The 26,720-nt window shown below is 45.7% G+C and overlaps 1 protein-coding gene across 2 annotated transcripts in view; it reads right to left on the bottom strand.

Annotated features, from left to right (window-relative positions):
• The window catches only part of PLCB2 (phospholipase C beta 2), a 49,241-nt gene that overhangs the window by 6,331 nt on the left and 16,190 nt on the right, over positions 1 to 26,720 (bottom strand). Inside the window, exons 4-28 of one of the 2 annotated variants that reach the window (XM_076343638.1) lie at positions 26,498 to 26,638; positions 25,658 to 25,737; positions 24,990 to 25,043; positions 22,325 to 22,400; positions 21,619 to 21,719; positions 20,748 to 20,914; positions 20,403 to 20,549; positions 19,922 to 20,079; positions 17,862 to 17,944; positions 17,379 to 17,463; positions 15,806 to 15,977; positions 14,885 to 14,982; positions 14,036 to 14,132; positions 13,007 to 13,091; positions 12,454 to 12,578; positions 11,246 to 11,400; positions 10,639 to 10,803; positions 9,458 to 9,557; positions 9,082 to 9,186; positions 8,001 to 8,086; positions 7,807 to 7,903; positions 6,049 to 6,102; positions 4,266 to 4,476; positions 3,856 to 4,024; positions 2,047 to 2,123 (exon numbers count right to left, since the gene is read on the bottom strand). In XM_076343638.1, coding sequence (XP_076199753.1) covers positions 2,047 to 2,123; positions 3,856 to 4,024; positions 4,266 to 4,476; positions 6,049 to 6,102; positions 7,807 to 7,903; positions 8,001 to 8,086; positions 9,082 to 9,186; positions 9,458 to 9,557; positions 10,639 to 10,803; positions 11,246 to 11,400; positions 12,454 to 12,578; positions 13,007 to 13,091; positions 14,036 to 14,132; positions 14,885 to 14,982; positions 15,806 to 15,977; positions 17,379 to 17,463; positions 17,862 to 17,944; positions 19,922 to 20,079; positions 20,403 to 20,549; positions 20,748 to 20,914; positions 21,619 to 21,719; positions 22,325 to 22,400; positions 24,990 to 25,043; positions 25,658 to 25,737; positions 26,498 to 26,638 — 2,888 coding nt within the window. Of the gene's footprint in view, positions 1 to 2,046; positions 2,124 to 3,855; positions 4,025 to 4,265; positions 4,477 to 6,048; positions 6,103 to 7,806; positions 7,904 to 8,000; positions 8,087 to 9,081; positions 9,187 to 9,457; positions 9,558 to 10,638; positions 10,804 to 11,245; positions 11,401 to 12,453; positions 12,579 to 13,006; positions 13,092 to 14,035; positions 14,133 to 14,884; positions 14,983 to 15,805; positions 15,978 to 17,378; positions 17,464 to 17,861; positions 17,945 to 19,921; positions 20,080 to 20,402; positions 20,550 to 20,747; positions 20,915 to 21,618; positions 21,720 to 22,324; positions 22,401 to 24,989; positions 25,044 to 25,657; positions 25,738 to 26,497; positions 26,639 to 26,720 lie in introns of those variants that run through there. The other variant, XM_076343639.1, reaches the window with a different exon arrangement.

Here is a 26,720-nt window from a genome sequence, read left to right as displayed (position 1 = left end):
GTCATAACAAAGGGACAGGAGAAAACACGTTATATAATTAGGTTGTATTGTATACCTACATTAGGTTCCTCTCGAGCAGCAGGAGACTTGCTGAAAGTACTTACACTGCTAAATTAAAAAGAAAAAAGAAAAAAAGAAGGAACTACATGTCTATATAGCAGACCTAAAGAGACCTGAAGCAAGCAGAAAGGCACATAAACTATGGGATGTGACTTGCAAAGCAGAAACCATAAACACTTAAAAGGCATTTGATCAACCAGTAGGAAAGATGGAAAGAACAAAACCCAGAAGACCTAAGATCTGTGCCCCTGACTGAGGCATATGTGGCCATCAAAAATGCTAGCTGCAGGCCAGAGAACGTGGCAAGACAGAAGGAGGAAGGTGTCAGCGTCAGGGCACAAGAGGCTGCTGACACACCACCAGCACCTCCTCTTGGCCATCCATGTACAAAACGATTACAACAGGACAGGTGCTAAGGGGGCGTAAGAATGGCCGTTGGGTAGTGGCCCATCGGCCTGGTGTCTTGCCTCCAACAGTGCAGGAGCGTATGCTTAAGAGAGGTTTAAGAAAGAAAACAAGTGTAAGGTAATTTTTCGCTCCTCCACCTTCCCAGTTTCCAGTCTATCCTCCAGCTGCTATGCATTTATCTCCCATGAATGTCTCATACCTTGGAGTTTAGCTCTACTTTTGAACTTCATAGCTCCTTGCCCTGAGAGGAAAAGAACTCAATTTATACGCTGTGTGACAGAAGTACTCCCTGAGAACTTCACTGGGTGCCCCGCATTTCTTCTGAGAAACGGTGAGTAATCACTTCCCTATTCTTCTTCTCCATGCCATTCATGATTTTACACACTTCTGTCACATCCCCCTCAATCATCTGTTCTCCAAGCTGAGTCCTATTTAATTTCTTTTTGTGCAGAAATTACTCCTCACTGCTGACTATCCTCGCCACCCCCTTCTTGCTTCTTTCAAAGCTTTTTGTTCAAGATGGCATACTGAAAAGGTGACTGCACTATGGAGATAGATCTCGTGGCATAATGCTGACTTTGAATCTTCTTTTTTTCCCCATACAATTCCAAAAAGTTTATTTGCCACTTTGGCCACCGCAGAGCTGTGAATGATGAGCTGTTTGAGAGAAGTATCCACAGCAGCTGCAGATCTCTTTCCTGAGTGACAATAGCTCACCCCCGTGTACAGTTGAGCTATGGTTAGTTTTCTTCCGTTCGCAATATTTTGTATTTATTCATACTGAATTTAACTGCCATTTTATTGCCTGTTGCTCAAGATCTTTAAATCTTTCTGGAGCTCCTCACAGCCAGCTGTAGATGTGACTGTACTAAATGACATCGTATTGTTAGCAAACCATTACCTAGCTACCTGACCTGTTTTTCTTAGTCTTGTTTGAATATGCTGAATAGCTGACAGAAACAGAGAATCTGTCTTGATGGAGGACATGAAAAGAGGGAAGTTTTGCCTGACTTAGCAACTAAAGGCTGAGAGAGGATTTAATGGGAAGGAGGAATGTGTGAGGATTTTAGCTTCAGGACAAAGTTATTGCAAGAACAAATGGATAAACGCCTGGCTAGAAATCGGTAAATTGATTCTGCCAGTTTATTTAAGTACTGGAGCCAAGATGCTCCATTCACTTTGAAGACTGAGCTGATCAGCCCCTGGAAGGGATTATATGTGATGTACTGACTACAGCAGGTAGAAATGACATCCAGTGACCAGCAGTCTTATTTCCTATCTTTCTGAATTAGTCAGTCGAGGCTACTTACTGCAGCTTGAACGCTAGTACCCGGTTTGGTGCCTCGTGGCAGGAAGATGTTCTGGACAAGAGCTGTCTTCCCACCACTGCCACTGTGTAACTGTGTGAGACCCTGTGTCACATCGCTGTGCCTCAATTTCTCACCAAAGTAAAAGAAATGCTTCTCTTCCCCTGGATTCACTCACTGTCTGTAGTACAGTGCTTTGAGATCTAGCAGAAAATGCTACCCCAGATAAGAGCTATGCATTATTACTTTGTTATTCAAATACTAAGTTTACCTTTCTGATGACTCCTTCAGTGCCTTCAGCTCAGCTGTCTGCTTCTCTCTGGCTAGCTCTATTATCTTGGTAACTTGCTGTTCAAGGAATGAAAACAAGATCAAAACCAACCAAACCAAGACGAGACACAGCACACCATCCGTATCTAATTACCACCAGATTCAGCTTTATCCCGCCCTGCACTGAATTCCAGCTAATCCATGAGGCTTTGTGCAAACCCATGCACCACAACAGTGAGTTCAGATGCGCGCACAGATTGCACCGTGGTAGTGGACTGACGCCACCAAGGCTCCAAAGGCTGCTCTGTGAGCCATGTCACTCACTTGTAGGTTATCTTTATGGACAGCTTCCTATCTCTTTGTGCAGGAGGCCACACCAGATTCACTGTACTTGTGGGTAGGTGGGAAACAGCAGTAGAGCTTGCCTTCTAAACAACAGAGGCTAGCAAGAGGATGGGCCTTCTGTTTTGTGGAAACAAAGTTCTATGGAAACTCCTGGCAGAGTAAGTGTCAGTGCAGTCAGACCTGCCTGTACCGCTGCCTGCTGAGAGACAGCCTGAAAGGAAAAACCCTGGCTGCTGGGCTACGTGCTGTGCAGTGAGAACTCAAGGTTTTTATTTCCTTTTTGTAGCCTTACCCACTAAATCTCAGAGTCTTTGACAGAGTTGTGAGACAAGGATGTTTTATTCCTTTGGCTTCTCTCTCTGGTAATAAGCATGATTTCCAGGTAAGCTAGTTCTCAAGAGGCAGGTTTTTTTTCCCTCAGGGTTGGTATAGGCTAGACCAGCCAGTCTTGTAGACAGCTTGCAAGATGCTTGTCAAGCCAAAGTGCACCAGGGAACCTAAGATTTAAGACATACGATGCAAACTCCTTTGGAAAATAAAGATAGGAAAAGGCCTCCAAATCCTGGAGTCATCCCCCTTTCACTGGAACAGATGGCGTATGCCATGTTTATCATCACCATCTTGTGGACTGCACTTTGTCTCCAGGCATTACTGTGTCTCTTGCTGGCATTTGCTTAAGGTGGGGGGGGTCTGAGGGTGTGGGAAACACTGATGCACTTGCAGGACTCACTGGCAACACCTTACCTGGACACTTACTTTGACTTCTACTGAGTCAAACAGCAAAACACTTTCCAGATTTCAAGAGGAATGAGATTCAGCCCTGCTGTCAGCACTAAGGGCTGGTCCTAGGCGTACTGTCCCTCACAAGGCTTTCATTTTACCAGCACAGATGCAGCAATGGCTGCTCTGTTCCCACGCATCATCTGTCCTGGTTGAATGACAGTGGTGAGCGTGGTTGCCCCTATAGCATGTCTGTAATGCTCTGATGGTTGCCACTGGTGAACCTGCAGGGCTTCAACATACCTGTGTGTCACCCTAGCTCCGACGGTACAGCATCAAGCAGGGAGCCATGACAGGCGTGGTACAGCCTCATGTACCCATGCTCCTACAGAGTTGGCACCTGGCAGCGTATGAAGCCAATAAATGCCACGTTAACCCCAAACTAAGCTATCAGAAGACTTTAAGCAGATGGAGCCTGATGTGCTCCAGGGCACTGCTTCTCAATTTTTTTCAAATTGCAGACCTTTAAAAATGTTTCTGCTGGATTTTTATAGCTTGTAACAAATAAGCATCGCTGTCTACATTCCCAATTATCTTGCATGGACCTGACAATTGTTCTGAGGGGTGTTTTCTGCCCTGTGACCACATTTCCAAGCTCAAGATTTAGTGAAGAACTTGGGTTTTCAGGCTGTCCTTGCAAGGGCTCTCCTAGGCTACATTTTCTGTTGACACTTGCAGTCCTTACCTCTGTAGCGTGCTGCTCTTTCTTTCTTCGAATCCCACCATGGTGTTCCTCCCCGAGTTGGATGAGGTCCATCTCCAGCCTGCCTCTCAGTTCCAAAACTCGGCTGTCAATGCTTTCTGCCATTTCTACAGGATTTGCACATGTACCAACATCACCTGTTGCCAAACTCCTGCAGAACAGATACAGCAGCTGTGCTGCTTCTAGAGATGCCGATACAATCCTGACCTTCCTACCCACCCCTCAGCGGGAATATCTGACACTCTATAAACCCAGGGAGATGTGGAGGCCCGCACCACTCCATGCTTCCTTCCGAGAAGGGGAGCCCATGTTTCTCTTAGGGATCCCTCTGCTTTGGTCTGGGGAGGTGAACCACAGGCCAGGCCCTGCTGGAGACCCTGTGCTGTATTTACCTCTTTTTCTGGGTTTTCCTAGCGCGTATCATCCTTTTCTTGCCTCTATAGCAGGCAGGCTCCAAAAAGAGTACAGAATATTTCTGCAGCAGCTCCTCCCTCCGTTTACGTCCTTTCTGCTCCAGCTCCCTCAGTTCCTTCTCCTGCTTCTTCAGCAGCTTCAGAAAGAGCTTCATCTGCTGCAGTTCTGCGAGGCTGGCTGTCCGAGGCTCTAAAATACAAAATAAAGAGAAGCTGTTTTCTCTCACCCAGCATTTCTCAACCTGCTGTGATGCCTTTTGGGGTCAGACAGGTTTTTCCAGCACTGCCTTCGTTCAGCTTTTCCTTCCTCTTTTCAGCATTACATGCAGCTCAGTTCACCAGCTGGTGGATGTGTGGCATGGGGACGGCCAGAATTGCTGCCTTTTGGTATTTTGGCCAGAAGAACACACTGGTGGTGATGTGCCAGCCTGTCTGTCTTGTGCCTTGCACCCTTTTCCCCAATTCTAAGTATCCCAAAGATAGCGCAATTGTTAAGCTAGTTGGCAGCTCTAATTATAAGGGAGCTTCTTTGTTATTTCATTACTGATTTTTTGCAAAACTGAGTTACAATAACAGGTACTTACATCCCTTCCAGCCTTAATGCCTGGCATTTCTTCAGTTGTGAGGAATAAATGAAAGGGCTTTTGCGGCAGATGAGAATGAGAAGGGAAGGATGCCTGTGAACTGTTGGAGAACTCGTTATCTGGCAGTAGCAAGTCAGTCAGATGTGGTTATCTGTGGCAGAAGGGCCACAGGGAGTTATCTTCTCAGGGGAAGTAACTTTTTTTTTTGGCTTGGAATGTGTAAAAATTAACAGAACTTGTGGGTGTGTCTGCAACACAAGGCTGTGCAGGGTCAGCTCTTTCTAAAAGGCTCGTGTTGAGGAAACTCAAGGGTACAGCTTAAATGCAAGTCTCTCAGTCAACAAGCCTAGACTCTCAAACCAGAGCCCACTAGGCTTCCATATTATGTGATGCCTTTTACCAGAGTACATATTTAATGTAATCATAGCTCTGTCCGGGGGAACATTTTTCTTCAGGAATAACTTTTAAAACCAAAACTTATTTGGCAACATATCCTGAGTGCAACAGGTTTACTCTTGTGCCTTCAGTTCAGTTTTGTGGCATAATTAGGCACACTGGTTATTAGTGTTTTGTATTGATTTGTATCACACTGCATTAAGGGACAGAAAAGCAGGTGAACGATACATTACTACAGAGGGTGCACGCGTGCTGAAGGCTCCCTGCGGCCACGTTACCTCTGGTTTAGTCAGGGTAAAGGAGCCATCGAATCTGGCCAGAGCAGAACTCATGTGACAGCTCCAGCCTCCTACCTTGCTATAAAGTTGACTTGCTGCAGCCAGTGGCCTCAGAGGGCTAAAGCTGGAGCAGTCCAAAGCTCTTCTGACCTACCTGTGCAGATGACAGTGGCCCAGCTTGGGTAAGGCACAGGCCATGGCAACTTCAAGCCTCTTTTCTCCTTGAGACCTGCTGTGAGCTCAGTCCCAGCCTGAGAGCTCGCCACACACCATGGCAGTTATCAAAATGGGCCAAATGGTGCCACAGGCAGGGAAACCGGGTCCCCGAGCCCAAAGACTCATGTGGTTTGTCTTTAGTGCTGCCTACAACAGGCAGGGTTGGGTCAGGTCTTTTTTAATTTGCAAAACAGGCTTCATCTATATCCCAGTCAGAAATTGGGCAGAGAGGGAATGTAAGATGACTGACAGGGCCTCAGCCCATGTGAACAGCACGAGAGGAGTTACCTGCAATCTGCGTCACTTCTATCACATTTTCGTCCTTGGCGAACGCCGCTGCTCCTGAAAATCACAAAAGAGGTTCCTGTTCATGTTCTATCTTGGATCTTCGGGTTGAAAACAGACAGTGGAGAGCTCATCAAGAACATGGGCCACATGAAGGATGTTGGTGTGAATAAAAAGGAATTAATTAAGCTGCTGAGATGCTCAACTGCTTGGGAACTTTGTTAGTAAGCACAGCAGAAAGGGAACAGGATTCTCTGCCTTGCCAGAGAAAAAGGGCATTTGCTTTGTATTAGCTGAATATTGCTAGTGATGATTTGGCACATGTAAACCTGTTTTGATTAGGCGAGAAGGATGGTCTGGTCTGAAATTTCAGAAAACTGATTGTTTTGATACCAACATATTTGAAAGGACGCTAATCACGTCGATACAGTTAATATGGAAGAAATACTGATTAGCTGTCAATTACTACAAAACAGAATAGAACAGAATGAGGTAATCTAAGTGTACGGTAGGGGACATGTTCTTACCTCACCTGCAATTACTCTATCAATTAGTTTGGATTAGAAGCATATTTGAGGAACATTCCTTCTGGCACTTTCACCAATACTACACCTGTAACGTTTGTTGGCTATCTTGTTTTGTAAGGCCAAGAAGGTGCCAGTATGAAAGGAACAAACGTACTGTTAGGAAGATCTTTCTCTGCTAGAGCTTCTTTAAACCTAGTAATAAATGCTGACTTTGTCTTTTGATTTCTATTAAAGCAAATCCATAACTTTTTTTCCAACTCATCTGACTGGTCAGAGTTAAGTAGTTTTTGCCCTTGTTATTTTAATGGGTCCCCATTTAATCTAGCGGTCAAAACACAGGACTGTGCTCCATTCCCACTCTTGCAGAATGCCAGATGTGGGATCTCTTCACTCTGAACTTGTCATGGATCTTATAAAGAGTTCAGTGTTCATCTGAGCTGATGAATAAAATTACTAATCTTTAAAGCTCCGAAGTATTATACGACTGGACTCTAGTGCAAGTGCAGTTTCACAAGAAAAAGAGTTTTCAGGGGTATCTAAACATACTTAAAATGTCAGAAATCAACAGTAAGCTACAGAAAGAGACCCTTGAAAAGAACAACAAAGAGACAAAGAGCGGTGAGGTATTATGGGATAAAACCAAGCAAGATCTTAAAACCTTTGTCTCGGAAATATCCAGAATTATCATGTCTTTGCTCAAAATCAATGTCCAACCTCCAATTTCACACTTAAGATGAAAGGCTACATCTCTGCCACAGGCCACTTCTTCCTTGGACAGTGGTTCCCTCTTAATGTAGTTATGTCCCAGGGAACTCTGTGCTGAACCTGGAAAACTGAGGTCCTCTGTCAGAGCCCTCAGCATACGTGCACGATAGCACAGGAAACAGCAGTACTACCCCAATACCTTAGCCCTGCCTTGGAGGGGAAAGACAATGTTCATGCCTGTTGGGCCTTCGGCTTGTTTCCCGGTATTCTCAGTAGATAACCTGAGATTACTTTTCTGTTGTGGAGTAAAAGCAGCATGCACGTCACACTCACCCCAGCCCAAGAGTCAGGGGATACCTACAACTTTTGCCATTAATGACAAGCACCAGAATTTAAGTTGGTGACTTGGCCTGAGAGGTTCTGACCCTGTTACCAAGGATCTTTACCCTCCAGCACTTTCTTTTTCCAGCCTTTTGAGTGTACAGGCTTTCCCTTTTACTTTTAGCTCACCCCACATCCACAGCTTTACCTGCAGGCCCATTAGAAAGAGGAGTGCTGAATTTCCCAGTGAAGTCTGGTATCCCGTTAGTTTCAGCAGATGGGAAGCTTTTCTGTGTGCCAAGCCTCTAAAACAAAGATCAGAGGTAAATCAAAGCTCTATTTTGTCAGGCTGAATCCATGCAACATGTTTTGGAGACAATGACAGAACTTGGAAAAACTTACCTCCACCGAGCCATCTTTTAGCTTAACTGATCTCTTGTCTTGCAGACTGAAGAACTTAATGGGGTTGGAGAGAGCAATAGTCAGATCTAGAAACAAAGAGGAGGTCGTTGCTCGGATTATCAAATAACTCACTGTACTCTGGTTTCCTTTCTGGCCTAGGACAGGAAATTGTGGAGAAGGGGTATTTTGTATGCTCTACTTGTAACAAGCTTCTCCCGGACAGCACGAAGGGAGGGGACCGTCTTCACCTCAGTCCCTTTCCAAGGTGACGGCTCCCAACTGATTGTTAGGGCAGCTCTATGAAGCTGAAAAGAGCATACTGCTCCCAAAATCCAAAGCCAGGTTAAGACTTTCCTAACCTGCACAGCTCCCTGCTCCAATTCCAGTCCAATGCTATATAAACCTGGTCTTTTTTACAAATATGTGTGAAAACCACCAATTTCACAGGATTTCCCCCATGAATAAGGTTCATTTGTACGAACACAGGGGAAGAGAGAGTAAACATGAGAAGTATTCACAAGAATGTCTGTGGCTGATGCTGTTACATTCTGCACGGCTTTGTTCATGATTGTTAAAAGTTTTGCTGTTAATACCTCCAGTGGGGCTTCTTTCCCGATTCATCTCTCACTGTTTGACCATCCCCCTTTTAAAGGAAGATCACTGTATCCCAGTACCAGCAAGAACCTCCCTGTCTTCAAACAGGGAAGAACAACACTCCTGTGCTCTCTAAAACCCTATTGCTGTCAGTCCCTGATAGTTATCACCTCTGCACTCTAGGAAACCTCTCCCTGCCACTGAATAAAAGTAGTAAAGAGACCGACCCATTCCAAACCAGAGAGCGCTGCACGTCAGGTATGTGCGCATTGGCCCATACTGGGAACCAGTCACAGTTAGGGTGCAAGCATCCACTCTCTTCTGGTGAAAGCAAGGGTGTGACAGGATGCCGGCACGCGCTCAAGTCCCACCCTGACAAGGAATTAAGGGTGCAGCAGGAAAGCACCGGGCTGGAAAAATGCTTCTGGATCACAGTTTGGACAAAGCCAGAACAACCCCCCCCAACGTGCATTTTAACGCGTACTACCTGCCCAAGCATCAGGAACGTAGTCCTTTATTTCCAGGTACACAAATAGCGAAGGCATGGTGAGCGGCATGTTGCTTTCACTGCGGAGACAAACGTGGTGATAGCCTGAAAACAGAAGGCAGAAGAGGTAAGCTAACAGAATCTCTGTCCCTTCTTGTCTGTGTGCTCCAACAGTAAAACAGTCTCTCTTTACAGAAGGTGACGGAGGACATATTACGGAATTAAGCCAAGGCTGTAACAGGATGAATTTGAAGGCTCCGCTGCCTACAGGAATGGAGATTAAGTAGCAAAATATGCAGAAGTTCGTATCTTCTTTACAGCGTCCAATGGATAGGTCTCAAGGGCACAAAAGCTGAAGGAATTTCCACAAAATTACCTGAGTGCACTGCAATAACGGGAATGACACGATGACCAATGAACTTCCCTCCTTCCTCCCAAGCCACAATTTTGAGAGACGCCAACTCAGGCATCATGATCTAAGGAGAAAACAGAGTAAGGCACCAATGCCCTGACCTCTGACTCCTAACAGCATACTGGCTTCACTAAGTAGAACCTCACTCTCTCCTCCTTCCACCAAAACAACGCCATCTCTCCAAGGAAGTCACTGCCTATTTCTGCACCTGGTAATTTAAGGCTACAGTTTATCACAGACATAACTAAATTCACAGAAACTCCACAGAACACAGGCTTCTCAGAGGAGAGACTGCACAGGATCACAGGAGGGCGTTTACCTAAAGAAAAAATGGGGCAACAAACCCTCCAAACCACAGCTTCCATGAAGCAATTCACCAGAGAAGGGAATGAACTTGGAAGGATAATTTAGCAAGCTGGTAACTTTGCCATAAGGGCTCTTGCCTCCCTCCTCCCCCATTTTCTTCTGCCATAAAATGAACTAAAAATTATTCTGCCAGAACTGAAGCCTGAAAAGCGTTTTCTGAAATGAGGATAATATTTATCTACCACATCCCAAGTAGGCTGAAAATACCTGCTATTTCACAGTGTGCTTGACGGAGATGAATTGTGTAACATGTATTTTGCTTTTGTAACTTACTGCAGAAAGGCCAAACATTACTATCACCTTTGACTTAACTTCCCTGTACCCTATAGCTGGATTAGTGACCACTGAATTCCTGGGGACAAACAGGGCAGCTTTCTGCATTCTGGCACAGCTGAAAACCTCCCTCTGGTCCCATTACTTCTCCAGTTTGTCTGTCTCTCATTTACAGTTTAACCACAGACATTCAGTTCCTTTCTGCTTCCTAGCGCACTTCAGTCTGAAGTGCATCACAAATGGGAGACTTTTGATGCCTGTTATTTCCAGAAATGTTCCCAGCTACCCGTTGTCTGTACAGGGAAATACTGATGGAGAGTTGTTTTGGATATCGTCGTTGGGTATTATCTGAGAGGGCAACACATAACTCCCTGTGTGTCTAAAGCCGTGACTGAGATCTCCAGAAGGGAGTCCCTTCTGTCATCACTGACCTCTCAAGAGGCAGTGCTTGTGGCCAACAGGATCTTTAAGGATTCTCTGTCTAAATTACTATCAAATGCTATCACCTTTTCAAAAACAAAAGCCTCCTCTTTCCATACAGGGTTAATGGAATTGGCAGTGGAGGTCAGTTTGGTTCTGTATTTGCGTTTTGTGTCCCTTGGCAACCCAAACAGCTCTACTTCCACGTAAGTCTTCACACTGCGGTCTGAGAGGAACTGACCAGAGAGTATCTACGAACAAGCAGAAACATAATTAGCAACTGCTGAAAAGAATGAAATGGAAGAACCCACCCATACCTTCACCCCAAAGTCACTCTCCTACCCCAAAACATCTTTTCTGCTGCAGCTTCCAATCCACAATAGTCTTTTCTTTTACCTCCACCCATGTTAGTTGCTTCAGCACTTCCTCCAACCTCCTCCCTCCCCATCATCACAGCCTTGGCTGCTTCTGTGTGGCAGATGCTACATTTCCATTTTCATGCGATTATGATTAATTTAAAATAGTGAAAAGACTGCGAGTTGCCATGGTAACACTCTCCCACAGGACTCTCTGGGTTCATTTGCCACTAAGAACCCTACTGGGTAATAAATAGAGGGGACATAGATGCCAGTTATATACGTGGCGCCAGGAACTGGCTGTCAGGGGAGGAACAGCACCATGGCTTGTACTTGCCGTGACAGACAGGGTACTTGCCACCACCACGTCAATGCGGTCCACAGAAAAGGGGTCAAACTGCTTGTCTGGACGCCGCATGAATTCATGCTTGAGCAGATAGCCACACTGGCCGTTGAACTCAAACAGAGCCATGTTCTGCTGCATGGGGACATCTGAGATACAGAGGAACACAATGAGCAAAATTGCTGTGGGACCTCATCAGGTGGCTTGTGTGCTACGAGTGAGCTGAAAGATGCTGTACTTTTACAGCCCCCGCTAGCCAAAGGCTCACAAAGCCATTTCAAAAACTAATTAAGCCTCTCAGCACCCTACAGGGAATAATATTACAGCAGCTGTTGTAAGAAAGGTAAGTGGTTTGCTTATGATTGCACCGTAAGTCATGGGTAGAACTAAATTAAAACCTACTTTAAGTACCACCTGCTATTTTTGGGTGTGAAGTAAATAGCTGTCTGAACCCCTCTACTCCTTCCCCCTTTCATTTTGGGCCTCCTCTCAGTCCATCTTCTCCTCTGCCACTTCTCTTGAGAACACTGTCTTGTGGTTTCTGCACCTGTCTTCGGTATGATATCCTCTTCATAACCAATCTCTCTCTCTCTCCCTTTTAAAGTTGCTTCTTTTTTTTCCCTACTGATCCTTCAGCTAGTCTCCTACACTCGCTATACATAAGATGAAGAGGGGTAAAGAATAGCTTTCTCTGGAGGTTTTTCTTTGTCGCCTTCTCATGCTGGTTGTGCAGCAAGGAAAGGCCCTTCCTCCCTGTTCAGGTCAAAATACTGGAAATAATAGCATAGACAGGCCAGTCCTGTAGCCAGATGGAGCTCTGCCTGCTGCCTCGCAAAAGAGGAAGCAGCTTAGGGGAAGCGGGAGCTTCTGATGCATTCATGCACATTATTTAGTCTGACATCACGTTACAGGACAGCCAGACGGTACCCAGACGCTGGATGACAGCAAGTCCACGTACGTGTGTATGCACAAGTGTGTAGGACCGGCATCCCCGTCACTGTGTACCAGGTTTGTGCTGGGCCTAGAAAAGTGCTTTTGGTCTGTGGGAGACTGAATCAAAGAACACCACTTTGGGAGAAGGCACACAGAATAAATGCGTTCAGGGAAACAGCAGCAGTAGGAAATAGCAGCGAAGGAAGAGACAGTGAACACGAGCACACAGCCTCAACCACTCAGAAGCTGGAGGACAATGTGACACTCACCCATGGTCTGGAAGTTGAGTGCCACCATCTGACAGCCGACGTTCCAGAACATCTGGGGCATGTAATTAGAGGAGTCCATCCGGGTGCCTTTGGGGTAAATCCGGCTCATCTGTCGCTTGTTGTATCTACAGTTGCTCTATTGGAAACAAGTCTGGAGCACTCCTTGTGTACCCTGGGGCTAGCTCACGTATTCAGATTATGAAAATTGTTTAAGCTCTGCTACCAAATTCTCAGAGCCTTCCAGACAAGAAGTAAGAGAGGCCCTGGCAACAACAGGCTCCTTTCTCATACCCTTTCCACTTAAGGACAAGCATCTGGCAGCCTTGGCATTCGCTACAGCAGGATGCAGCCTGTCAGGAATCTCTGTGAACAGCCCCCAAGCCACCCTGGAAGATCCCATGTCCCACCCGCACACTTTGTATCTCTGATGAAGGGTTTACCAGGTCCTGAAACCAGAAGCCAGGTGGCTATGCCTCAGCCTTACCCAAGCTTCAGATTAGCTCTCGTACTCCATGCAACCAACTACACTGGACGAAGGTTGCCAAAAGGATACTCTACAAACTGCACAGGGAACTTTGTTAGTAGATCGTAAGCCTTCAACTCCGTGAAGGAAGAGATGACGTAACTCCGGTTTTTCTCTAGAAACAGGAGATAAGAAAGCAGTTAGGAGAAAGGCATGCCCAGCCCCCATTCCGTGTGTGGGGACTGGTGGACCCAAGAAGCACTTGGCCTGTTTACTCCCACTTTCTACCAGGTACCGTTTTCTATCAAGGCAATTTACCTTTCTCTGGTCCCTTGAAAAGGGACTGAAGAATAATACTCCATATAAAAGGTGATTTATGTTTACCAGGGAGACAGTGGTTGTGCACTACAGGACAGGAACTTCACGGAGTACAGACGGGATTGGCTCACAAAGCTTAAATGGCAATAATTTTGCCCATCTCCTCCTGGATTTCAGTAACATTTAGAGAATAGCTCCTGCCTGGAGTTTTAGTTCCAAGTAAATCCAAATATTCAAAGTCTTGCACAAAGTTCTTTATTTTGTTGAGTTTCCCCTTCTTCACTCCCCTATTTTTTTCTTTTTCTTTTCTTTCTTTCATCAATCAAACCAGCTCACTCAAAGCTAGACCCAAATGTGGGAACTGTTTAGAGGAACCTATTGTGTATAAAGAAATTGCATGCATTTTCAGTGTTTCAGATGTTTCTCTGTCCAATCACCACAGAAGAGGAAGGCCAGTCACATACATTAAGAAAAGCTGGGCTCAACCCTGCCCTCAGAAGCGGCAAAGCGAGCCCACAGAGATGTCACTGGCCTCTAGGCTGTTTCTTTTCATCCTCACTCATATAACTGGGAGCAGTATCTGACATCTCCCTGTCTTCTCCTTACCAGTTCCTTAGTACAGGGAGGAGGGCAGAAGGGAAGTGTTTGTGACCATGTGCATGTTGCGGGAGAGAGAGAACACAACAGAAAATAGGTGAAAGCAAGTCACAAAGGCAGGTGGAGAACAGCAGCATCTGAAAACATTACTCTCCTGGTCGAATGGAAACACTTGGGATCCTGAAAGGACCGAGTTTGACTTACGGGCAGAGACTTCAAAGGAGTCAAATTTGATAGGCTGTATGTAATTAACTAGGCTGGACATCTCCTCGTACGCTGTCACTTCCAAACCAGCAGTGCCCTGAACAGAAAACAAAATCCAAGAGAAGACAGATGGAGAGACCTTTCCTAGAGATGAAACAAGACACACCCGGGGCTTCACAATCAAAGAACTCTGGCGGCTGCCCTGACCAGAGCGCACCGGTTTCTTTGGCTTCCTGGTCCTACAATTACATTGTGGGCAGCATAGTCAGGGGCACGGAGTTTCTAGGTAGCTCGGAAAAAACTGAAACCGAGGCGTACAGAGAGGTATCAGTCAGTATGTAAGAAGCCCCGGACCTCGTTAACCTCTCAAAGCACGGAGTCTGGGACAAACCAGGGACATTGTTTTCCCTCCTCTCTGAGTGATACTAGGGAGACAGAAACAGAAAATGTTTTGTTTTGTTTTTATTCAAGGGAATGCTGATCTCCTCCTTCCCCCTTTTCAGCAGCAGCACTTCATGGTTCGGTAACAACTTTTATCAGACTAAGGCTAAGCCTCTCCAACACCCTGAAGGCAGACAGTTATCTCCAAATCATGCAGAATATCAAAGGCAGAGTCAGAAATAACAACTCTTCTGCCGTATTCTCTATGCTTGCAATGTCATTTCTCTTATTCAGTTTCTCCTGCAAAAGTCGTGTTGCATGGGGGAAGGAAAGCCCCCGATTGGTCACAGCACAGTTCATTACCCTTTGAATTTTGGTTCATCTCTATTCAATATGGTGAGGCCCCAGAGAAAACTGGGGGCCAGAAAAAAAAAAAGAGAAAAGGAACAGAAACAACAGTGACACTACCTCATCTGACTGCATCTTTTTAATTTCCTCTTCATCCAGGTTTCCGAGATGTTCATCCTCTTCCTCTGGTTCCTCTTCAGCCACATCACCTGCCCAGACTAAGCACACACAGCCCACATCAGTAGCACATATCAGTAGCACACTGAGACAAGACATTGCAGATTGCTAGCAATGGAGAGCTCTGCAAAACCTCGCAATCAAGTGGAAGAATCACACAATTTTATTAGCCAAATCGAAATATGAACTAGCACACTCAAGAGACCAAATCATTCCTCCTGCAGGCTTCCCTCATACCCCAAGAGTGACAATCACGATGCTGTTTTCCCCACCAAGATCGCACACATTCATGGGAATAAATGTCCATTTCTAGGTGCTCTGTAGCAGTGCTCACCTTGTCTTCATATGACTTCACGTGCTCCTACCATGACAGGGACTGAAAGTATCACTGTTCTACCACAGGTTCCCTGAGCCCAAGAGGTGGCAGCCTTGAGACTGGAGGAAGGGAGGAGAGTGGGGCCGAAGGTTCTATAAACCTTCAAGAACCTCGGGGTGAAGAACTAGGCCGTGGTGAATTTATGGCTATCAGAGAGCTACAAGCAGTAAAAAATTAGCCACCCTTCCATCAAACCAATAGCCAGCGTGTATCAATGAATTACCAACCTATATGCAGCCATACACCTCAGAGTAGGCAAAAGAGTTGACTGATGAGCAGGGCATAAGTTGATCATCTCTTTTGGTTGGAATGAAGTGTTTGAAAACATTCTGAAGATTTAATTTCTCTTCCAAGCTTATGCTGCTTCTTGAGATACCTGAATTAATGACTAGTACTGGCTTGCCTCAAGCTAGTATTGGGTGGAAAGTCTCCAGTGGGCCAGACTTGCTCATCTAGCTATACTAGTCCCATTTTCCCTTCAGACATACCAGTATCTTCAGCATCCATAGGGGTTGGCTGCTCGATGATTTCTGGTTCCACATTCCTCCCTTTCTTCAAAGAGTTCTGCCTCTTCCCAGATATAGATTGGTTCTTTTTGTTCTTAATCAAGATTTTCCCTAAGAGGTCCTTAGGACTTGGCAGAGGAACTCCTGGCTTCAGCTGCAACAGATGAAAATTCAGTATGAAGTTTATCACAAAGACAGAATTCAAACAATCGTCTCTCCTGTCCCTCCCAGTACCATTCCTCTGGCCATTTACTGGTGCACAGACACATCTCTCACCCACTGTATACTTTAATTTCTCCATCTGCCGGCATATCCCACTATATCTATGCAGATTTTTTCTAAGACTTCACCTTTGGTTCCAGACCAGCATTTTGCACCTCTCGGCCCTCTCATGTTCTGCTGCCTGCACATGTCATGCTGTTCCCAGCCACCTATCCTGCACGACAGCTAAAAAAACATCTACACGGCCTGAAGGCATCTACACGCCTCTGGCTTTCACATTCCATCTACCTCTCTCATTATCCCAGCAGCTCTGTCCTAGATCAGCACTCAGGCCATATTTAAACACTCTGCCTGAAGCAGATTTGAAGAAAAGATCCCAGAGTAGGTGGCTCAAGACAAGGATGTGTGACTCAGACTGTGCTTCTAGACCTACACTCCCTGTACAGATAGCAACAGGCCTATTAATAATTTAGCTAATACCCTGAACTGTTTCTCCCCCCCCGTTTCTCCCTATTGCCTGGACAAGGACATGGGTCTGGACAGCGGGCAACTGCTGATTTGCTCACTGCTTCTTTTCAGCTCTTCTTTTGATCTCAGTGCTTTAAAATAGATGTTTGGGCTAGGTGTCTCAGCTCCCCCCTCCACTACGTATCCCAAGGAACTGCCTCATCCTTTGCAGAACATAGGCACTGCCCGTTATTTGTAAATCAGTGTCCATTCGCAAGGCAGCTGAGGTAGCAATGTGCATGGGGATCACCAAAGATGTCACTGTGTCCACAAAAAATACATGCTTGTACAAGTAAGAGAAAGGGTCAAGCAGATCGGGAGCTTTACTCAGCTATTCTGAGCACAAAGCTATGCATGTCACTGACCTGCCTATCTATGCCTGGAAGGGAATATTTCCAGGTCAGAAGCAGGAATTGAGAAGCATTGGTAGGAAGATCCTGAAATGCTACTAAGCCCTTGTTCCTGTTTCTTTCCAAAGCAAGTGCTGGCAGACAGATTTGAAACAGTACCGTGTACAAAAATACACTGACTCATCTTGGTACAAGTGGTACAACTTGGTTACCTAGAGCTCGGTTTCCAAAATCACTCAAGTCACCGAGTGTTAAATAAGAGCAGAGTCAGGCAAGTGCTTAGGAAAACCTCTGCGGTTGAGAGGTCTTCCATCCACTTACTACGTTGCTCACCCCTATGAACCAGGCTTATTTGTCCAGGGCGTCGTCTTCTCTTTCACTGTCCTTGTATCTGTTGTGGCACCTCCTAGCACCAGGAGTGACCATTTTTTTCAGGAAGACCTCTCCACTAGCCTCCTTCCCCAACTTCCACTTACCGGGTATTTTTCCAGCGGTTCTGTCAGCAGCATATCTCCAAATATGGTTCGGCAGTACTCAGCCATCTTCGCCTGCTGCTTGGGCCTAATGAACAAAGAGATCAAGCAGGAGTGAACAGGAAAACAGATGCCCAAATCCAGAGCTTAGCACGAACAACCATCTCGAGATCCATGTACTCTACCCAGAAAACCATCTCTTGCCTTCACTCAGACAGCTACGCAGATCTTGAAGTCCCTTCCCAGGCCGACTCCCATTTGTTCATACTCTGCCATCCCAAGCTAAAAGGCTGCACAATTGTGGTCACTCTCACTCTGCACCTTATGGCTTATCTTTCACCTCTGACCCACCTCCAGTTGCTTCAGAAATCTCAGTCGATGTTTTATTTCAGCTCAGGCACTCATTTAAAACCCAGCATCCCTTGCCTGTATTCTTTCTGCTCTGGACAACAAAGAACACAATTCTCCCAATCACTAGATACTCACGAGTCCACATGGTTCTCAAAGGACAGGATGACAGGGTAGAGAGATGTTTTAAAAGCACTTTCTGCAATGGCCTCAATAGCATCCTAAATGAGAGGCAATGGTCAGAGAAAAGATCAGCACTCATTAATAACAGAGACACACAGCTGACCTCCCACTGAATGGACGCCAAACTGATCACTGTCAGGAGCTTCTCTTTAAAGTAACTAAACTTCTCCCAGTAAGAAGGTGAGAAGTACCATCTTTTTCATACCCACACAGATTTCCAGCTCCAGAGGATACAACGTGCAGCTAAACTCAATAGCTTGCATAAAAAACGAAGCTGAAGACGTAAGAATATGAGGTTTTATTTTTGTTACGTAGTTCAGCGTATACATAAACAAATGTGAAAGCATCTTGCCAGAGAGGCAAGTCACTGCCACATGCTCTTTGAATCGGTAGAGAAAGGTGTACGCAGCACCAGATTAAACTGCTTCAAACCCTATTTATACTTACCTCCGACTATCATCATATACTTACCTTTTCTATCATTTCACCTGCTTATAAAATCCTTCTGTCTAGCAGCAGACAAAACTGGAATGTTCAGTAACCAGCAGTGCTGACATTTCAAATGCAAATACCATGGAAACATTCTCAGCATTAATTATGTAAGAAAAAATAATTGTATTTTCCCCAAGCCCCTGTTAAAGTGCCACAAATTTTCCACTATTTTCTTTTCTGGTGCTGCTAATTGACATGGTAAAGCAGTGTCATTTGCTCCTTTGCAATTATGGTCCCCTACTCCCCCAAAAGTCCTGGTTCGGCCATGATCTTAGCACTGAGGGAAGCTGCCACAGCTGCTCCTGCATGGACCACTTGGACTTTCTATCACAGAAGCCTGCAAGGTTCAGAGGAGGAGAAGCTACAGAAAAAGCTACTAAAAGGCCACAGAAAAGGGAGAGAGGTGTCGAGGGAAAGATCTAAGTATTATGTTAAACTAAAACCTGGGCACATGCTGTGTCAACAGGTTATAATTTCCTTGAGGTACAGTCACATGCTTTAGCAGAACTCTGCAATTACAGCAGCTACAGCTGTCATTATTTCTCCTATCTGTAGTGAACTGCTGTGCAAAAAGCAGCAGCGGTACTACAGGGTTTGGGAAGTTACTGACACTGAATATGACAATACCTCTGATCCTAAGGATTGGGGTTTTTTTCCCCACACATAAATATTTTAGTAATAGTGAAGTGTGGGAACTGGGGGGAAGATATGGATTAAGAATAAATAGCTTTAAAAAGAATCTAAAGCGCCTCTGCCTGTTGGCAGCAGCTGTGTAAAGGAGTGCGGAAAAAATAAGTGCGATGCATTGATTTTTAACCTGCAAGCTGTTTGTAACTCCTGTGGTTAAATGCCCTATATTTCCAAGGGAGAAGTAGGCTTTGCACTGTGCTTCTGAAGCCTGGGAGCTGTATCCTCAGGGAAGCCATCTGCCCAGCATGGTAGAGGGCAGTTGCTCCACTGAACACATTCCACACACTCATTAATTAGGAAGTAATTGAAACCTATTCCTCCAAAGCGCCACCACGCGAGGCTGTAAGCCACAGAAACCCGCTGTAGACCAGTTAGAAGATAAACTCATTTTAACCGTTTTCTAAAAGTCATCTTGTTTGTTTCTCTGATGTGCATCTATCCATAAATCCACCATCCTCATGCAACTTTCTGTCCATACATCCATCTTGCTACACAGCCCCGTGTATGCAGGCACATCTACTCAACCATCTCCCCATCGCTTCTACCCGAGTTGCCCGCATTTCCCTCATTCATTCATCTTCATCCAGCTAACAACCTCTCTTCTGGTCCTCCCACTCCAAAAACGTACACAAACTCCAACCTATTGCATATTTGTTCATCTTTCGTTCTATCTACACATTCATTCACTTGTCATCTTGCTATCAGTCTTTTCCTCTCAAACATCTTTGCCATCAGCCCATCCATTTGACAGTTCCCTCAGCCAGCCTCCTCAAACAGACATCAGTCTAAAACCAAGCAGGGGAAAGCATGTATGGAGAAAACTCTTTCCATACCTTGAAGAGGATCTCAGTTGTCATGGTGAACCCGTGAGTGATGATCGGCTCCTCATCTGGGGGACGGCCCTTCCAGCAATCCAGCTCCACGCAGCGGCAGCCAGCCAGCAGCGTCTGGCGATACATTTCAGGAGACGAGATACCAGAAAACTGACCAGCTGGAGGAGAGCAGAAGGAGGGAGGCTCGACATTAGCTATTCACGTGGGACAGCTTCTGCATAAACTGGAGCAACAGAACTCTCTGCCATCCTTGAGCAGGTGTACGTGGCAGACTGACAAGATGTTTTCGGTTACAGGGTGACATTTCTTCCTTTTCTTACATAGCATTTAAGTGCCAAGCCCCTCAGAGCGCGTTACAGCCCTCAGCCCTCCAAACTTCAGGGCAGATACATCTGCCCGACTGATTGTCAGTATCATTTATCCCGCCCCAGTGGTGGTACCTACGCGTTGGAGCTGAGGCAGACTCTGGAACTGCCCTTACCTGTTAAATATGTGTTGTGTGATGAATTGATGAAGTAGTGTGAGAGCGGCTGGGTCATGTCCTGGTACAGCACCAATTTGTCCAGTGCTATCACATTGTTCTCAGGGCCACAGAGAAACCAGACCATCCCCTCTGGAGACAACTGCCCTACATGGAAAACAAAGCTATTAATGGTACCGGAACAAAATGGTTCTGGCACCTCCTTGCCAGTGCATTGCAACGCAGGGACTTGTGAGAATCAGGCTGATTGCTCCCCTGGGAACCTCAGGGAGGTAGAAGGTGCGAGATCCTCTGCTATTTTCATACTACCTCTATAGCGAGACTTTTGGGCTGAACAAGACTCACCTCTCTGGATGTTAATCCCACTGGGCTCATACTTCTCTATCAGGCTCTGCACCTGCTCAGGTTTGGCTGGTGGGAAAAGGATGTCATTGAGGCGAGAGTCTCGCTGCTTCTTGTTGATAAACTTTGCCAAGTGTTCTTTGGTCATGTAGGGCTTTGCTTTTAAATGGCTAAGATGAGAGAATTACAGAGGAGCAGAGGTTAAGGCCTGTGTATTACCCAGAAAACCTTTTCACAAAAGAGAGATTGGTCCTTCCTCACATTAGCAATGGGTGTCCGCCTCCCTGGGCCCACAAATTTCTGTTTTGTCTGCATTACTTCCCGCAAACGATGCTTCCCACTGTGGCCTTTCTTCTTCCTCACTAATTCAATACTGTGAAGAGGCTGTGCTGAGGGGAGCACAAAGCATATTTTGAGCCTCTGACTCAAACTCTAAAGGCACTTGAATTTCAGAGCACACTGAATTGCTTGTCCTATGAAATCAAGTCCATTTAAGAAGTCACAGATTTAGCTACTTGAAAAAAGAAAGGTCACCGGCTACTGGTGAGGATCTGTGGTTCTCACGCTGTACATGGCCTTGTCTGGGGCTAGCCACAAGCAGTATCACATTAGCATGATCTAGTGCTGACCTGGAATCAACCCTCCTGATGGCGACAGTTAAGCGTCCCTGCAGCACAGCGAGGTCTCATCCTTTTTATTCAGGCTGTGAGCGAAAGTGTTAAGTGCGCTGGCACTGTTTTGCGACCTGGGTTCCTGCCCTTCTATGGCTTGAAACCAGACAAACCACATAGGCAAAAAGGAGGGGCGAGGGGATTTTATGCTCTCTTTTGCCACAAGAGATCAAGTTCTCTGCTGTAGCTTGAGGGAAACTTACTGTGAGGTAAATATCTCATCAATCTCAGGCCGTGGACACAGATTCATGAGGAAAGTTTTATACACGGTCTCAGGGAAGTCCTCTGGGTTGATGGCATCATTCTGAGAACGCAATAAAGACACGTCAGTATCACAAACCCACGATGGCTTTCACCTCTCCATTAATACCCACAGTCCAGCATTTGTTTGTGACAATGCAAGTAAGTGGCTGGAACATCTGGCAAGTTGTTTAGGAAAGAACAGATGGAGTGGAGAAGCACCATAATGCCCTATTTCAGGACGGACAGTTATTTCAACTGTCCCTCAGTGCCTCTTGTGTGACAGTATAAAGCTAAAGCTCGATGCAGTGGTAGGAGCTGTCAGAGGCCTGGATTGTACTCTGCGGGTTGGTAGAAGCGCCAAGATTAACTGCCAGATCTGTTGCTTCAAAGAGCAGACAGTGAAACAGGCGGAAGGGAACGTGCTGCTTCTTGTGCCACACAGTGCAAGTGATGGAGTCACAAGCACTACTGCAATACAAACAGTAAGAATTGATCCTAGCAGGCCTGCAGTTAAGGCATGGCAGCTAGTGGTAAGGAAAAGGTTTCACAGCAGCTAAGAGCATCTGGGCTGATGATTTTTTCATAGCCAAGGGCATCACAGTCAGGGTAGGCAAAAAGATTATTCTCAAACTAGCGAGACCTTTGGCTACCTAGCAAAACCCTTACCTTGCCCTTTGGAAGATGACAAGCGCTTAATGCTGCTTCCACCCTCTTCCTGTCTGCAGGAAACATCTGAAAAATACTGACCAGACAGGGAAAAAAGAAATCACCACAGTGTAGCAGGAGTGAGGTCAGAAAGCCTAAGTTTGGGTGGCTGGGAGCTGCAGCCAGAGTGCAAGACACTCAAAATGCACAGCGGAGACCGACAAGAAGACTGAAAACATGAACGAGAGAAGACAGACAGTGTTTCTCCAAGGGAGTAACTGATGTACCAAGTCTTATAAATCTACAGTGGATTTTTTGACTGCTGCCTTAATACAGAAGTTCTATGTTTCTGCTATGGACTCTGTAAGAGCCCCGTCACTAAACTGCATCAGCTGACTCTCAAAATCCCTCTTCACTGTCCTTCCCCTGCCCCTCTTGGAGGTGCCCCCTGTGATGGCAGGCCTCGTGCCACAAATTCCCCAGGACACTTCCACCCACAAGACACTATCCCATGCGGTAGCTGGCATTAGCAAGGAGTAACTTTGTAGTCAAGACAACATTCAAAAAAAAAAACCCAAATATTGTGCATGTTTGCTGCTTTGAAAGAAGGCAAAATTTTCTGGAACCAAAGGTTTTCCCATGAATTCAAGGAGCAAACTCATTACACAGGCAAAGAAGCTGGTATACTACCTGATAGAAGCACAAAAGCCTGCTGTTGCAGAAATCAAAGCTCACGCCCAATTTAGAAAGCTGGGTACTGGTCTGCAGGGCAGAATTCACTTGGTCAAGCCTTCAGCTTAAAGCAACCTCTACTGCACTATGGAATAGTAACAATGACTGAACTCTCCCTACTTTCAGAATATCCCAGTCAGCAGCAATGACGTCTCCTCCGTGGATAAATTTAGATGTCAGCTCTATTAAGCTCCTGGCATCACAGGTGCTCACAGCCAAAAAGGGGAACAAAAAGTGCCAAATGCGTTGACAGGTGGAAGAGCGTTCAGTGGGAGCTGCAGCAGACTTGTGCAAACTCAGTGCATACTGGCTCCCAAGCTGCCCTTTGCAAGGCAAAAATTGCAGCGTCCTTCTTATGATTCAAAAGGGATTTAAAAGTCTAAAGAGAAAGGCAGATGCTCAGTGGAATTTTCAGAAGAATTCCAACACGGAGTTTTGAAAGCCTTACATATATCTGCACCTGGAGATACTGAATATTTTTATAACTCTGGCCCTTATTCTGGACTATTTAATGGTCTAATGCTTTACACAGTAAAGCATTTTTACCACTCTGCAAGAAAGACAGACCAGGGCATTGAAGAGAGGCCCAGCCTGTACCAGGTATTTTTTCTAGCTTATTTCAGAAGAATAAGCTGTTTTCTCTCTGCAGTAATGCTACCTTGCTTGCATTTTAAAGATCAATTCAAAGTACTCTTCCCTAGTGTGAGTTATTCATTAAAGACCTATACATTTTTAAAAGCCCTTTGATGAATACACTGGTTTCTGACAGTATGAAATTCTGCTGGTTGGTGGTTTAGAAAACAAAGAACAAAAAATGTTTATTGTTGAATAATGATCAACCACCCAGGAGCCCATATAGCCAGCATAGACTTAATCTAGAATCGTTATGCAATATAACACGCAGTAGGTAGCATATTTATGACAGGTGATTAGCACTTGCCTCTTGTGATGCTGTAACACAGCATAAACCTAGAAGCAGTGTGGTTCAAAACTTCCCAGTGAATACCCACAAATGCACTACCTGCAGGTCCTTATTCTTAAAACAAAAGATAATTTATGCACCCAAAAGGGAATTCAACGTGGCAGTGCAGCCTTTTGTCACTCATTCATGAGTTGAATCAACACGGAGGAGCCACAGGATCAGCCATGGAGTGATTTTACTAGGGAAGACACTGGGTGGCACAAAATCGATTCTAGATTTCTGCTGTGCAGCGCAGGGGAGAAGTAACAGGCTGGTCTTTGCGTCAGCAAAGCAGCCTTGGCTTATTATAATGGCAGTCCTACCCTGATGCACAAAGCCAACCCTGGGGACAGCGAAGTGCAAATCTCCACTGTTCTGTACTTGAACCAGCATTAACACTGGCCCAGAGGTCTGCCCTCAAAGGCTGTTTCCCTCTCATGCACAGCCAGAGTAAAGACGGAGGGCAGTGGAATTACACCAGTGGAGAACAGCTGTAGTGGTCACACGTGAAGAAAGGAGACAAGCCAAAGCAACGGACTCCTACTTCAGGCCAGCTGGGGAGTCAACTAAAAAGTTCTCCAAATACAGAACTGCTTAGATGAAAGGTAAAATGAGTCCTACGCCTCATCCACCTTTCAACTCAGGTTTGCAAAGCAATCTGCGATCAGAATTTTACCGAAGTTGCTTGGTTTTGTTGATTATTTCTTGGCAACAGCCAGGAAGTGAAATCCATGGCTGTTTAAGGCAATTTCTTGCTGTAGATGAAGGCCACAAAAGGTCTCCTTTCCAGACCCAAATTATGTCCCAGGCCCTTCCTTGGGAGGACCCTAGGTGCAGCAGGAGTCCTTTCATGGCCTGAATCCAGAGGGAACGATCTCCACCTCTTAGGTGCAGAAAGAGCAGGCAGCTGAAGCCATTGGACAACCATCCTCTTACCAGCTGCTCTGCCTTTAGTCTGACTGAACGCACAATGAAACAAATATCCATACTCACTTCCTGACAGGAATCTTCCCCTCTGCATTAAGCTGCATCTTCAGCTTCACCAGGCTGTGAAAAAAAACAAGATTATGAAAATGCACTTGTACAATCTTAGAGGTCCTATTAAGTAAGGAGAAAGAAAAAATATGCAATTGGGAAAACAATCTAACAACTAACTGAAAATCAGGTCAGCTTAACCTCAGACAGAACCTGTTCCTGTTTCTTGGGAAGGAGAAACAGGCGAATTATAAGAGCTTAGATAGCAGAAAGATTCCTCTGAAACATAAGATATAGATATAATGATATCTCCTATTATTTAGCGTTCCTCAGCGATCCCAGGTTGCCAACCAAACAGTATTACAGAGCAAAGAAAAAGAGGCAGCACTTTGTTGGGGTGAGGGCTGTGACTGCGGTGGGAGACACATTTGAGGCTCAGAATTTCAGATTGTCTAATGCCACGTGTGTTTGACTGGCTCAAGCACTTCTGTGCCAGTCAGTTGTCATGCAACATATGGCCCAACTACCAACCCCCGCCCTGTGCCTTGGGGCTCCTGAGCTGACACAGGACTTGTTTTGGAGGCTGCCAAAGGACCTGGATGCTAAGAAGCCTTTTCTTTCTAGTACAGACAGAAAGGGCAGTACAGGAATGTTTCAGAGAACAACATTTGTCAGAAATCACTTACACTTTCTCTAGGAAGGTGTACCGAGAAGCATTGTATGTGAGGGGATTCCGAACGATGGCCATAATATCCTCAGCCCAGCTCTGGGAACAAACACACACACAAGGCAGAGGCAGTTGGGCATTATGGAACTGCACCAAGAAGTACACAGCAACAAACATGGAAAGGGCATAGAACCACAGAACGATTTGGGTTGGAAGGGACCTTTAAAGATCATCTAGTCCCACCCCCCTGCCATGGGCAGGGACATCTTCAACTAGATCAGGTTGCTCAAAGCCCCATCCAACCCATCCTTGAACACTTCCAGGGATGGGGCATCCACAGCTTCTCTGGGCAACCTGTTCCAGTGCCTCACCACCCCCACAGTAAAAAATTTCTTCCTTACGTCCACTCTAAACCTACCCTTTTTCAGTTTAAAACCGTTACCCCTTGTCCTGTCACCACAGGCCGTGGTAAAAAGGCGTGTCCCGATACTGCTGGGCTCCAAATCCCAACAACTGTGCTCTGGGCTTGGCTGTATCACCTTCCTACTACCTATATATACCAGCAGCTGAAACTTTTCCACGGAGTCTTCTCAGCTGTCTGTTTATTCATACAAAGCACGTGAAGGACAAAAATGACATACTAAATTTCTTCTACTGGTCCTTCTCCATGCAGGGCAGAAGTTTCTAGAACTATGGAGGTAGCACACCTTACTGGAACATAAACCTGCTTGTTTATAACCTTGCCAGTAACATTGACAGGAGTTCAGGTTCCCTGTCTTCCCCTTTCCTTTCCTGCTCCCCACTTAATGCCCCAATCCTTAGTGTTTCCCAGTGCTTCCTTGCCCTCAGGACCCGATACCTTGCCAACATTCTCCTTGTAGGACACAAAGTTATGGAAAGTGAGGTCCACCATGTCAGGGCCAGATACAATAGTCAGAGTCTTAAGCAGGAAGGTGCTGTGAGGGTAATCCAAGTTAAAAACCTCTCTGAGCTTCTGGCACTGCAAAAGAAACAGAACAGATGGGGGTGAAGGGAGAATGAGGCAAACTGTACCTGAAAAAAACAGGACCCAATCCAAACAT

This window comes from Aptenodytes patagonicus, chromosome 7, assembly GCF_965638725.1.
Source record: "Aptenodytes patagonicus chromosome 7, bAptPat1.pri.cur, whole genome shotgun sequence".
In the NCBI taxonomy this organism is placed as follows: domain Eukaryota; kingdom Metazoa; phylum Chordata; class Aves; order Sphenisciformes; family Spheniscidae; genus Aptenodytes; species Aptenodytes patagonicus.
Note: the sequence above shows the minus strand (reverse complement) of the source record. Positions and strands in the feature narration are given on the sequence as shown.